This window comes from Cyprinodon variegatus, unplaced genomic scaffold, assembly GCF_000732505.1.
Source record: "Cyprinodon variegatus isolate N-32 unplaced genomic scaffold, C_variegatus-1.0 Scaffold686, whole genome shotgun sequence".
Taxonomy (NCBI): Eukaryota; Metazoa; Chordata; class Actinopteri; order Cyprinodontiformes; family Cyprinodontidae; genus Cyprinodon; species Cyprinodon variegatus.
This window is the reverse complement of record NW_015151139.1, coordinates 16,205-30,805: the sequence shown is the minus strand read 5'-3', so window position 1 is coordinate 30,805 and position 14,601 is coordinate 16,205. Positions and strand designations below refer to the sequence as shown.

General features: G+C 39.9%; 1 protein-coding gene across 1 annotated transcript; it reads right to left on the bottom strand.

Annotated features, from left to right (window-relative positions):
* Window positions 1–739: 739 nt before the first annotated feature.
* Window positions 740–14,316, bottom strand: ndnf (neuron-derived neurotrophic factor). Its single transcript, XM_015394461.1, has 4 exons — window positions 13,967–14,316; window positions 6,498–6,692; window positions 5,989–6,113; window positions 740–2,924 (listed from the first exon to the last, which is right to left on the bottom strand). The coding sequence occupies exons 2-4, from the start codon at window positions 6,689–6,691 to the stop codon at window positions 1,528–1,530; spliced, it is 1,716 nt and encodes a 571-aa protein (XP_015249947.1). The 5' UTR covers window position 6,692; window positions 13,967–14,316; the 3' UTR covers window positions 740–1,527.
* Window positions 14,317–14,601: the final 285 nt, after the last annotated feature.

Here is a 14,601-nt window from a genome sequence, read left to right as displayed (position 1 = left end):
AAAACTTGTATAATAAAAATAAAAAATAAAAAAACAGACTGGTGCTTCCTGATAATATCATATTCCTTGGTTTATGTGTTTTCTTAAAGAATAAGGTCAGTAAACAATACCAAATCACTTACAACCAGTGTAAGATTGGAGCTTTTCAACAGCATAGAAGTCCACTTTGGTCCTGGCCTTATTTACCCTGGCATTAAACTCTAAAGTTTCATCAGAGTGAAACCAGCAGAAGATTGTTAATTTTTAATCCAGTTAAGATCTTCCAGATTTAATTAGTAATTTACTTTATACTTTCTGATCATTAGATCATCACACTGATATTTTGGGAACATTCTTTCCAGTGTAAATACATTTTTCCAATTAGGTGTCGTGATATTTAATCACAGGAAAAAAGGATTGGGGATGTTATTACTATCCTCAGCGTTATTCTACAATAATCTAAAAATTTCAAATACATTTTTTTATTCAGTTACTGTACACACTTTGCGTTGCATTTGTTAATATACCAAAGATTTCATCTCCTTTTCTTATGCAAAATACAAGCACTGCTTTTTAAAACTTCTTTTAATAGGGATTTTATAATAGGATGATTTTTTTATTTCTTTATATCTAATATTTGTACGAGTTGAGGTATTATATAGAAAAGAATGTGATGATACTCCAGGTCTCTGACAAAAAGCACAATGTGCTTGATCATCACAGAGCTGCAGATGTGATGTTAACTGGTTGGTGAAAAGAACTTGACACCCAGGGTGACACAGGGATTACTCGTTCTATATTTAGACTTTATGTACATGAATATTGGCAGGACATCTCTGTACATGTGACAGACACACACCCACACTCGCACGCACACATACACACAATGATACAGCGATAATAACACAGATCTCCAGCACGGGACAGCATACTTTTACAAGATGGGTTCTAGAGGAAACACTGGCTGAGACTGATAAAGGGAATGTCTTGAACTACAACTTCCACATAAAATTGGAAATTATCTGGAACAGTTATTACTGTCATCAATAAAAAGAGACAATCAAAAATATAGACACAAAGTATAAAATAATTTAAATTTCTCCTAAAACATGAAACGATTATGCAATGAGAGATCTATACAAAGCAGAAAGCTGCAGGATCTCCTCCAGTCCCTGTGATTTTTACTGAAGGATGTAAATGGAAGAAAGCAGACGCCATGCAGCGACAAAGAAACCTACAGGAGGAAAGGTGATTTTTCTCTGGAGCTCTGCCTCTCCGCTGGATATGATGTCAAGGCGACGAGCTGGGTAGAAAGAGCAGCTCACGCTTCGGGCCTCTCGGACTTTCCGAGATAAAATGTAAACATAAATATACAGGTTGATATCTCTCTCTTTCTCTACAAACATCTCAGTCTCTGCTACAGGCCCATCAGCTGCACGAGTAGTCAGTCTGTGTACACTTCTTAGTACAATATCACTTAGTGTTAAATAAACTTATTTAATATATATATATATATTTATATAATAGATTTATTTTTTGCAGAGTCGTTTAGCAGTACTTCCTTGTTTTCACCAGTTTGCTCTGGTATCTTACTGAGTGACCACTGTGTCCCACTACGTAAACATCTAGCAGGTAGGTCTTGCCCGGCTCCAGACCTGTGATGGTCTCTGTGGTCACAGCTTTCTGCAGGTTCGGGCTGTGGAAGTACTTGCATAGGACCTTTTCGGACTTCCTGCGGGTCTCTGGCCCGGCACACTGATTTTGTTCCCTACGCCGCTGCTCTTCACCGTAGTTTTCGGCCACCTCTTTACGGTAAATGCAATATTTGTTGCGGTCCTGCGTGCCCAGCCAGGCCACGGTGACGGAGGAGCAGGTGCGCAACTTGTCAAAGGCTTTGATGCGGGTGTCCTCCGGTAGAGACGGGAAGGGTTGCTTGCTGCTGGGCCGGGTGGTGGCAAGCACCTTTAAAGTAGACGCGCCTTTCCTGCTTCCTCGCAGACGGATCTGATACTTGGCTTTAGGCTTTCCTCGCAGCTGGAACTGCCGCACCCCTTCCACATTCTGGGATAGCAACAGCTTTCCATCTCGCCTCACCTGCACCTGCACCGCATCCAGACAGGAGTGCACGAAAAGCGTGACCCTCTGGTGGGAAGACACTGGAGCAAAGCGTAGAAACTTTGTGCCCTTCCTCTTGATGAAAACGTCTGCCACTTTGCCGTCCTTCAGCTCCTGTGTCTTCTGACGAGCTTCCTCTTTAGTGCGAGCAAATGTTCCCACGTAGGCTGTGCTGGTGTTGGTAGCCGAGTTCACAGCAAACACATCAAAGTAGTACTGCGTGTCTGGTTTAAGGTTTGACACTGTGTAGATGTTTTTGTTGCCTATGCACACCTTCTGAATGTCCGACGTTTTGGGTTTGGCTAAATATGGTCGCGAGATCTTGTTGCTAGTAAGGCCTCTGTCCTTCCCAAACCCATTTTCTGAGGGAACAAAGCCAAAATGCACAAAGTCAAAGGGGCTAAAGTCTCGGACAGGCTTTGGAGCCAACATGAAAGCATCATCTGCACTGATTTTGGCCTCGGCAGCACACATGCTTTTGAAATTGTGCTCCTTGTTGATCACCACACAGTACTGAACAGGTTGGCCCATCAGAAAGCCTGTCGGTGTTGGCTTCCAGGCAAGTGTGACAGTGGTGCGACCCAGCGATGTCACGTCCACGCGGGGGTCGTAGGGCAGCTCCGGATATGGCTGGTCAGACTCAGGAGTTGTGGTGGTGTACACTTTGAAGTTGCTGTCTTTCTCAGTGGACAGCAACTCCAGCTGGTAGAGACCAGAGGGCGTGCTGGTTGCCATGTAGGACTCCACATCGTTTCCCTTGTAGGTAAAGAGCTCTGTGCCTTCGTCTACAGTCACCTGTTGTTTCTGCTGGTCCAGTGGTTCAGGCTGTCCTGGAATGAAGAAAAGCAAACATACAACATGAGCTTCTTCGTTGACGTTGCATCTGTACCAGTTCATCGTGTATATACTCTAAATGAGTAGAATATTTTTTTTTATTGATTCAAAAACATCAATCTAATCCAAAATAAATTTGATGTTGTTAGATTGGGATGAAGTTTATAGATGATTAACTTGCTCACATCATGACTATGTTTACATTCCAAACATCCCTAAGATCACAGGCCAGCATTCACGGATGAAGAGCTGTGGCACAAAGAGATGCCTTGTAACTCCAGCGTGAGAGAGACAGCCTGAGCTCTTATTCAGACTTAATCCAGAAGCCATAATATTATGTTTGTCAACCACAGAGTAGCCATGGTGGAGTGCTAAAAATTAATGCTCAAAGATCTACTCCCTGGAGAAAGCAAGCAAAAAGGGATGCAGAGACCAAATATGTCAGGAGGGTCACAGTTTTAACTCTTGCACCTTTGGTGCTGGACTGCCATAACCTTCTAGGCATATTGAAAGTAATACTACATTTTGTTCAAGTTCTAATTCTATAGTTTTGCAAAAAAGTTTTTAAAAATTATTGTGAATAATATATAATGTAGCAGGAGTGAACTTTTACCTTCTTTTCAAATTTCTCTACAATACAAACTTTCTCAAAAGTATGTTGGACATTATTGTATCTTGACAAAGTCAAACTTTTTTTTTTCTGTTTGACAGAACAGCAAACATTAGCTGTAAGTTTGGTAAGTATTTGCACCCCCGTCTATATTTTTTTATCAAACCACACTTGGTAAAAAAAACAAAGGATCACGTCTTCTAAAGCAATGGTCTCCAACCCTGTTCATCAGAAACCAGTGACCTGCTGGCTTTAAATGTGTCTGTGCCTTAATAAGTTACATTTAAATAACTACATGCACACGATGAGCCTTAAAGCAATAGTGGAGGATGTTCTTTTTCTGGGTCGATCATCTGGATGTGGTCCTCCTAATTATCAATCATTCAGGTGTAATGTTTATCCGTCCTATGTGCTCGTCCCTAATTAGCTACCTTTTCTGCATATGCGCATCTTTCAGGAGTATATTTGTGGTGAGCAATGATTTCAGCCAGTCTTTGAAGTTCGCCTTCTTTACCATGGTTTTTTAAAAATGGCAGAGGTTCATAAGAATGGAAAAATGGCAAATCTTCTTTTGGAAAGTAAGCTTGTATGAGCGATACAAACAGCAATTTTTTAAACAGAGCGTGCACGAGGAGAAATGGGCTTGTGCACGCTCTCGCACGCTTTTAATAGGCGTTCCCTCTCGGGAGAAGTTACAGGGTTGTGCATGTGCATTTTTTTTAAAGTGGTGAGGGTGGCTCTGTTCACAAAATTAGGGAAAATCCCTTCACTAGACCTGTAAAGATCACAATTGGGAAGCTTTGTTGTTTCGTAAGTCGCTCCGTCTTGTAGATCTGTTTTATTAAGAAGCTTTAGTCTCATTGTACTTTCAGGACACAACTAAATTTGATTTATTCGTATTTATCTGTAACAACATCAATGGTAAAATATATCTTTCTAATTAAAACATGTTGTTTAGTAAATGGAAGAAAATATCCTCCGAGCTCAGTCAGTTTGGCAGTTTAAACACAGTAAAAAGCCATTTTTGAGCTCTCCATATATTCAGTTGTCTCTGGATGGGCCTCTCCAACACATTCATGGCTTCTGAAACCAATCCTGTACTTTATTTGTTCTGCATTTTGGGTCATCAAACCAGATAAGTTTGTTTTTAATAGTATAACAACATCCCAGTTTCTTTTTATGAAATTTAAATCAAGCTTCTATGTTTTTCTGGCTACTCTGCCATAAATACCTGATTGGTGAAGAGTGTTAGCAGTGGTTGATGTCCTGGATCTTCATATCTCCACAAGAGAAAACAAACACTCTGTTGTAGTGACCACTGGGATCTTTTCAATGCTGCTAATTTATTTTTGTGTCCTAGTCCCAGTTTTTAGCCCTGACATAGTTCGATCATTGAGTTCTAAAGGCAATTCATTGATTTAATTCCTTGGTTTCCGTTTTGATGATCTGATATCAACTGGAGATCTTATGTTTCTTTTGAAGTGTTGTTAAATAAACTGAATTTATAGAAGGTGAGCTACAATTACAGAAAAAGCTAAAGGATGCTCAGTGGAAATTTAAATACCCAAATTCATGTTTTGGCAAAAATTGTGAAGACATTTAAAAAATATATAAAAAATGCCCCAATACAAATGTCTTCCATTTGTCATTTTAGAGTTGTTTTTCTGTTTTTGTTTTTTTTAATATACCAAAATTACCTGTACAACAAAAATTACTTTAAAGAGAAGCAGCAATGGAAATAATAGTAGTTTTATTTCCAAAAATGAAAGCCCCTAAATCAGAGTAGTATTCTTGTAAAACTTTTTGTACACAATTATGCAATTTCAAAAAGCTAAACTATGTGACTCACTCTTGCCCAGACATAAACCAGCACTAATTCTTCAACATTTTTCACCTTTGGATGAAAGGATTTTTCTCTTCTGCAAGGGGGCTTGTTTAAACTTACCAGTAATTTTGCCTATTAATTATTTTTGGAGCATTTGATCTGACAAACAGGTGCTTGTATTTTAACATTCAAATATAATCTCACATCACACCTATATATTCTAAACCACAGTTTAGTCATCTGGCAAAGCCCCCTCCGCTAAAAGGACAGCTTCCATATGGGCTAAGTTTAATGTGAGTCAAAAAAAAAAAAAAGGAGGGCAGACAGAGGCGAGAGGAGTGGAGTTTAGCTGGGAAGGCAGAGCCGTTTTAAGTAAAGGGACGTAATGGCTTTGATTCAGCAGCCTGAGTAGAGAACAGCCCTCTTTTGAAATTATAGATGTCAGTTTGGGTCGAGCCTAGGCCTCATTAGTGGTCAGACTAGACACTACGAGTGTGACTTAATTAAAACCCTCCAAAACACAAAGCCTAACATTGCCAGGCAGGCTAATTATGTGTGGAGGATAGTGATATTTCCACATAACGTGTCATTAACCTCTTCCACTGCTGCCTGATGTCAGTTTTACCTGATCCTTCGCCACTGGACTCCTCTGGCAGCTCCTGCAGGGTCAGTTTCCACTCCAGAGGAGCATCACAAGGTGTCACTGTCACAGACAAGGGGGTGTTGTCTTCTTCCACCACAAAATAGTACCTGAGGAAATAATAGTCCCAATATGAACACTGCCATTTAGGACTCATTATAGTCTGATGTTAGCCAAACAATGTCCACAAGGCATCTAAGACAGCAACACTGGAGAACACGGGGATAATATTATACCGTCGACCTTGTTCACTCTCCCTTCGAGCGCGCTGACATTCTCATCTATTATTTATTTTTGCATCAACCTGATAGGTCCTGTTAAAGACAAACTTCTCATCTTTCTACTTATTTCCAGGAAGAAACCATCCACAAACATAATATTTTTCTTTTATTCTTTAAATGAATTAGCCACCAGCAGAAGGTGGAACCGACTGATTTTTTATGACTGTTATGTCAGCAGGTTTATTCATTCATTCAGTCATAAAGTATCATCACCTTTTCGGCGTGTCCCTGAAGAGGTATCCACTGATCTCAGCTCCATCTGGTATAACAGATGAGTCGTGGAACAGCGCTTTGTCTCTGATCTGCATCTGAAAGAGTTCTTCATCTCTTGTAGGAAGCTTCTGGGCCCACGATCCCAGGCCCAATAGCGTCAGCAGCACCAAACTCCAACCTTTACACTGCCTCATTCTGAAACACACAAAGGGATTTATGCATATGTTTAGAATAAAGATATACTTTCACGTTTACGTCTCTTATTTTGATATAAGAAAAAGAAGTGGTTCTTGAGTTGCGCCACTATGCTTAAATAATCCACTAATAAACACAATCAATCATAAAAGTATTGAAGAAGATTCTGCTATTTGTAAATCATCTGTGAGCAAATATTTTGGGTCCCCATCAGTGATAATCAGGATAAATACAATCTGAAACAGTGAGAGTATCATGTGAATATCAAATAATGGATATCGGCTAACATGATAAAAACAACCATCTGCTCTGGAAACACTTATCTAAATACTTACTTCATAGTTTTGATTCTTCACAAAACAAACAAAAAAAACTTTATGGATGAGATTAGGATAAACTGATTCTTCCTGTGTGATAGATACGCTTTAACCCCAATGGAAAAAAACAAGAATAAGAACTACAATAAGAATGCCATTTAACCCAAATTATCCTTTCACTATAATCAGTCTGTGCAGTTTCAAAAAAATAAAAAAAATAAAGCTGACAAAGAAATATCAAGACCCAGAATAGGTTAAAAAGGTTCTGTTCTTGTTAAGCAAATCAATGTGTCATCAAAACACACCTTTTAACAGTTGTAGAACATTTTTTTGTTGCTGGGATACGTACATTAGGCATATCAATCTGTAATTTCCAATGTACTGCAAATGAAAAGCCAGATTTAGAATATTAATAAATATAAATACTGAACGTAGCTATATAGCCATATATATATAGCTACCTTGTATATATGTATATATATATAAATATATATATATATATATATAAATATATATACAATGTATTCATAATTCAGCTCGACTGAACAGAGATCTCTTGACAAAGTAATCTCCATTTTCGAATAAGAGTCCTAAATCCCAGTGGGGATCACAGAATAAAGGCCGATAACGAGTACCCCAGCCATCCTACAAGAAAGAATGGATTATATTTAAAGTGGGAAGGAGTGAGAGGAAAAAGACATCACTTAGTTCTCCTGGAAACCACATTTCTCAAACCCTCAACATAAAATCCTCCAGTCCATGTCGTTTAAGTTTTATTGACCCCAATATAAAACAGTTGGTGGCGTGGTCCGCAGTTGGAGCAGCGTTCAGGGCGAGGTGCAGCTGACCGTGGCAGAGAGCCTCTCATGTATCCCCTGTCTATTGATTTTGCCCCATTGATTGCTGTTGATGGGAACGCCAAATCCCTTGTGATTTAATCAGCGTAATGATGGCAGATTAGCCAGATACTTTACTGCCATTTGCTGCAAGTGAGATGGTGTCCTTTTAATGACCCCTTTCCCTCTCCCTTTCTCTGCTACTCCCGCCCTAGTCTGTCTCTTACTGTTGATCTCAGGTTTTTTTTTTTCATTAAGCAAATAATCTCTTTAACACTTGTGCACACACGCATACATATCGCTCCCTTGCAGTATTTGCAGTTTCTTTTCCCTAAACCGGGGCAGATTAGTAAAAACCTGCAGACTTGAAGTGATGAGGATGAACCTCCAGTTGAAAAATCTGGTTTGTTTCCTCATTAAGGTATTCTTCTTACAATTCAAACAAGGAAAAAAAAAAAAAACTTGACAGCTTCTGTCAGTGTCTCGGTCTTGGCTGTTGTCTAGGCCAAGCCTACTGTTGTACCGCCAGACATCAGAGACCAAAAGAAAAACCGCCTAAGTGGTACTTTGAGGTTTGACTCACACAGAGAGCGGAGATCCTTATCGCCTCAGCTTGTCTCATTCCCCTTCTTTTTTTTTTTTAAATAACCATGTCACTTAGAACAAAGACGTGTCTATTAATACTCAAGACAGCAGAGAGGCGGTATGCGCATAGCTGCTCTGAGCTGCCCATCATTCCAACATCCCTAAACACCAACCAGACACAGTGAGGAGCCCTTCTCCTGAACCAACTATGGCCAATACGCTGATGTCACTAGGCTCAGATTCCAAGTGTTTTATCACCCCTGTCATTAGCACATTTGATAGGTGTCTTCAAAGTGCTCCTCGTGTGTGACACCTCTCCCATAGATACTGAAGCGCTCGCTCCTTCGTCGCAGCGTGCCTTATATTGCAGAGAGATGACATCTGAATGTCAGAGCAGCTGCGTCGGGTCGCAGTGTCAACACAGTCACCGCGCTGCAGACGTTTTAGCATGCAAGTCCGCACCACTCCAGAGTGGTACACTTCACCTACCAAAACAACACATTAAAACAAGCCGCATCTGGAAGGAATAAAGCGCACTGTTTAATTAGAACACAAGAAGAATGAGTCCATCTTGAAGACCAAATAATTTCAACACAAACTAACCCACAATCGTGTTTAACTTTGTTTCCCCGCTGCTTTTTGGTCTGCTTGTTTATATATTTATAGCTTTCGCTTTGTTTTTTGTGGGATTCGACAGGAATTCAGGATGGAAAAACAGTTTGTATGTGTATAATGGGCCAAACTCTGGAACCTAGAGAGCCCGTGTAATGGGATTAAAGGACAAATGCTGCACTTCAGTCATCACTTTTCTTTCCCATGGCTGTCTTTTGAACATCTACAGTAACAAAGAAAAAAAGCCATACAATGACCTCGACATCCGCTCTTTGAGGAATGACAAGCCCTCAAAAGAATCTAAAAGCTTTGACCTGCTCTGATTTGCGCCGTTAGAAAAGCAAATCATCTGCTAAACAATACTGTCACGCTTTGGATTTACATTCCACTCTGTTATTCTTTATAGATTAGAGATTAAAGCAGGAGGATATCAATTACACACAACAAAGCTAAAGCGTTTTTATCCACCTGATCCATCTATGAATGTGTGTGAAGGTTGGACAATTATTAAAGCATTCACGTGCATCTCAGTAAATATATTACTGGATCCACAGCTAATGTCAGTAATAACATTGGTAAAACTCACATTCACACTCTAACACCTTTATTCTGTGTAAAACTCTTTGAGAGTTTCATTGGGAACACTCATTTCCTTCAGTGTCCAATCAAATCACAACATTTATCCTTTCTTCAATTATATAAGGATACAGAGCTGAAAAACATAAAATATCATGTCACCTCAAAACTTCACAGTTTTAATGTTAATGATGTGATGTAAAAAAGCCACTTTACCTCCAAACAATGTGTGTAAAATAACCTTCAAATGCACTACAGAACACTTTAAACAAGGTTCATCATGCTTTTTCTTCATCAGTGGAGTCTTGTGCAGTGATTGAATAGAAGCCCCTGCAGTTAAGAACATTACTTTTCCAGCTTTTCTATTACAATTTTGATATTCTTGGAAGAACAATTGTTCCTTTAACTCTTCTGAATATTTGCAAGGTTCACATTATCATGGTTTAGGTTTAGAAAAGCTTATAGCAGGCTATACGTTTTTGACAGAAAGCATTGCTTGTACCCATCATGCCTTTTGCGTGAGTTCTTGGTATTGTTAAGCATTTTTGTAGGTCAACCAGGAGGACTAAACCAAATTTTCATTTTTACTGTTTGCTCTCTAAATTCTGAGATATTTCCTGTACTTTCTTTAGTCTCTGTGTCATTACACTTTATTTAAAAAAAAGGATTATGGGCGTATTTCCTTCGATTTCTTTGTATGAGTAGATTACTCGGTTTGCTGCCAACATCTGATGAGACTTTCATGTTAATAGGTCCATATATATACATATATATATATATATATATATATATATATGTTACAGTTTTTCAATGTTTACTTGGCGCTGTATGTGCCCCTGACTTCCTCCCATAACCTTTTCCAACCTTCCTCTTTCTCCTTTTCCTTCCAGCTCCTTGTCAATATGGATAAGCCTTCTGCCTGCTGACACATGGAGCTCATTAACAAAACGGGAGGGAATAAAAGGCAGTTTAATTTTTACACAAATAAAGACACATTTCGGATTCCACCCTACAAGACGCCTGGCGGGGGCCCACACAGGACCAGAGGCCTCTCTATGTGTGTGGGTGTGTGTTTTCTTAAAGGAAGTCATGGGGGCAGATTTATGGTGGTTGCTGTGCAGAGTTCTATCAGCGCTGTCACTTCATGGTCAATGTGAGGATTGCAATGGAGTAGAGAAGGTTTCTCCGGTCAGGAGGAGAGAGATCAAGAGTCAAAAACCAAAAGCTTTGCAGGACCTGGACCTGCGTTAAAGACAGGCCAAACTAAATCAGGTCTGGATCTCTTGGACAGCGAGAACAGCTCGTTAAAGGTTTGGTAGAGACTGCGGTGGGGACTTGGAGCCAAGAATGGAGACTTTAATCTTGTGTTGGAGTGTGTGTGCAGAGCATCCAAACCATCAAACTGTACTGTTCCACCCTCTGTGTAAAGTCTACATCATCACTCAGGAGCTGTCACCTCGCCATCCACAACATAACTCACAGTTTGAGTTTCTGAGCTGCGTCCACATGATCAGAACCGCTAACTGGCACCACAGCGTCATGGAAAGCAGAGCTCAGTTTTCTTCTAACCCTCTCCTCCCCTCTTCACTTCTATATAGCATCCTGGAACGTCCCTCAGAGCAGAGCAGGGCTGGGCGGCTTTAAACACCCATTCAGAAGGAACTGAGTGTTGGGGGGAGTCTGACTGATGTGTTGGCATTGTGACTGCAAGAGTGATTGTAGATTAGAAGACAAATGCCCTCCTCATGGGAAAGTCATCCACCCACTGCCCATCATCAGGAGGGAATGAGTTTGTCCTGCAACTGGGATGTCTGTGCACTGGAAAGCAGCTAGGTGGAGCAAGGAAAAAGCCTGTTCAGCTGCTGGTGCGAGCAGTCCGTCTGAGGGGGGAATAATAAGGGGCTTTGCAAAGTGAGCGTGCCCTGGAGTGGTGGGGTGGGGTGAGGGGGGAGCTGGGTCAGGCACACATGGGATATAATGAATAATTTATCTAGGAAATAAAAACTTGCATGCACTGACTCTGGGTGTGTGACAAAAGCAAAGGAGACTGTATATATACAGAAGCAGAAACCTGTCACCTCTCAGGACGCCGGAGGCTGCAGCCGCAGCACTGGAGGAATTCTTTCAGCCCCGGAGTTTTCATATGTAAATCGAGGTTTAGTTACGGTATGCGACGCGGACCTTCCCATTTTAGGACTACAACCCCCCCTCCAAAAAAAAAAAAAAACACCACTTTTTTTTTCCCTTTTTTCTCTTCATGATTCATTCTCCAGAGAAAGCTGAAGGGGAGTCAGTGTGTCTTCACCCGTCTAAATACAGTCATTCAAATGCCTGTGCACTCCCTGGTATATATGTCCCTCATTAAACACCAACAGAGAGGCTCTCAAATGGACCGGATAAGAAAAACAACAGCCAACACAACACACTGTGTTATAGATCAGCAATGAATCAGTTCTATTAATTACATGGAAATAAAAAAAAGATGAAATGCAGATATACATATAAAAAAACTGCTTGGTGATTAAAAAAGAAAAAAACTTTAAAAAAGCAGTTTAATGTTTGCCCTTTAAATTGCTTGAATTTTACTCACAATCAACAATGGTTTTAAATGCATTAATTAACTTATTTTGGGGACAAATTCTAACTAGACCTTTTGGTTAGAGCTTAGTTAACTAGAAAGCTGCTTCAATCAGACATTAAGGCCGAGTCCAGCAGAGAACAATAAGCCTCACTAGTTTATATAAAGTAATAGCAAAAGTAAGAAACTGCCATACAACTCCTAGTTGATTTTTTTCCCCAGATCACAATTCATTTTTTATAACACTGTAAGAATGTATTCAATTTGTAAGAACATTAACCACTTTTTATATTAACAAATACAAAATAAACACTTTTTTTAACAAGGTAGGCTTCTTATTGTCAATATGGCGATCAATTTGAGTGGATAGTTCAGCTTAAACCTCAAATATTGTGGTTTTTGTTGGAGTGAAAATGTGAATTTGCATCCACTTTTATCCAGCTTAGTGACTCCACTTTGGCTCTGACAGGTAGAAAGCTGAGCTCTATAATCCTAATGGACCCGCATCTGTGTTTTTTAAGTGAGGAGAGTTTAGATGTCACCATGTTAAATTAGATTTCAACAAAATCTGCATCCCTTTAGTTTTTTTTTCATATGAACATAGGATAAAAACAGGAGGATCTGTAAAAACAGACTATATGGGGAAACAGTGAAGGTGCTTTTTAGTCCTTTATAGAGTCAGCAAAGTTATATTGGAGATCTGCTGCAGGCATGAGCAATCCTTTACCATTCAAGTTAAATTATCAGGAATTTCAGGTTTCAAATAATTAACCTGGAATAAAAAGCTTAAAATTGATGCAAGTCTGTTGTTTTGTCAACTGTTGATTGCGCAGATGTTTTGCACTTTGATTCAAATAATAAGATGTAAATCTGCAAATATTATGTTTTTCTAAAGGTTGAGTTTACATTAAAAGATAAAAGTTTTAGTTTAGTTTAATAGAAATTAATTTTATAAATAATAATCGATCATGTTGATAAAAAAATGTAATGCATTACAAATTGGCTAACTTGATGCATACTTTAAAATTGGTTCGAGTTGATTAGACTTAGGTTTTCAGCAGCAGTTAAGGTTACATTTCTACTCGGAAAAAATCCGCCTTAATAAATGACATGCAAATTGTTGCACCAAGTCTAATTGTTGAATTTGAGCAGTTGAGTGAATCTACTTTTAGCGCTTTTAGTCTTCCAGGATTGGCCCCTCACAGGTGCGCAAAAGGTGCCAAGGTGACACTAACATGTATGCATCCTGCTTCGTTGTTTTGCGCAGGAGGAAAATAGTTGTGCTGCAAAAAGTTATGACAGGAGAGAATACCACACTGAGCGCGCATGGAGTTTGGAAACATCCTGCGCGTAATGATAAATCGTCTTTTATTGGGTGCTGGGTCACCCCTGGGAGCATGGGAACCCGTCCGCCCGGGGAGGTACAAAGGCGAGAGGATTTTTCTAAAGTTCATCATCTCATCCGCACCGTGTGTTTCTGTGCCAAAGGCAAAAGATAAACTCAAATGAAAACAGCATGCGAGCTGAGGCTTGATTTGAAACTTTGAACCAGCCGGAGCTGTAAACCGCAAAACCCTCTTTTCCTCCTCTCTCTCTGGCTCCCATTGCCAGACAACAAGTCCGATAGACTCTGATCGGCTGCAGAAAAGTTTCCCCAAAATAAGTAAAAGAGAAAAAAAATAGTTTTTCTTTTTTGTTTCAAATTCTGGATCAGATGCAAGATGGCATCTGAAAATTAAACAAAATAAAACACCTTTAGAATAGTCTTACCTATCTTATGATGGTGCCTCTTGTTGCCAAAAGTCTCCTAAAATAAATATAAAAAATTACCCCGATCTCAAGAAAAAAAAAAAGGGGTGGAAATCAAAAGATCAATTTGTCCTCTCTGGTGTCCACTAGTTCCTCCAGTTTTCACGCGTCTTGTCTGAAGCGATCAATCGGATTAGGCGGCCGCTCTGATGCGCGTTTGCAGTTTTCTTGCGGATTTAACTGGTCTCCAGTGGGCAGGAGTGGGTTTGTGTGAGAGAGAGACACAGAGAGAGAGAGAGGGTGAGAGAGCGAGCGGGTATCCCGAATGCTGGCAGTGCGTCCCTCCCCTGCCGCGCCGCTGCTATTGAAACCTCCTCTGGATTGGAGGCAAAAATTGCTGCGAACTTCTTCCTCTGCTTTTCTCCCTGTGCGCTCCTGGGACACAGAGATCAGCCCCCTCCTTCAGGAGAGGACGGCCAGTGAGTGTTCACACCTTTCACTCCCAAACTTTAGGATCAGGTTAAAAACCTACAAATAAAAATAAGTCATAACAAAAAAAGTGATATATGATTATAAAAAACAAAAAAGACAAAATGTGCAAAAATAAGAATCAGAAATATCCTTATTGTTTACTTTACTCCAAGGATCATAGTGAG

Coding starts and splice junctions, on each gene's coding strand:
- ndnf (XM_015394461.1), bottom strand. CDS start 6,691: ATGAGGCAGTGTAAAGGTTGGAGTTTGGTGCTGCTGACGCTATTGGGC. Junction 6,114..6,497: donor TTCAGGGACACGCCGAAAAG/GTGATGATACTT, acceptor TTATTTCCTCAG/GTACTATTTTGTGGTGGAAG. Junction 2,925..5,988: donor GTCCAGTGGCGAAGGATCAG/GTAAAACTGACA, acceptor TCTTCATTCCAG/GACAGCCTGAACCACTGGAC.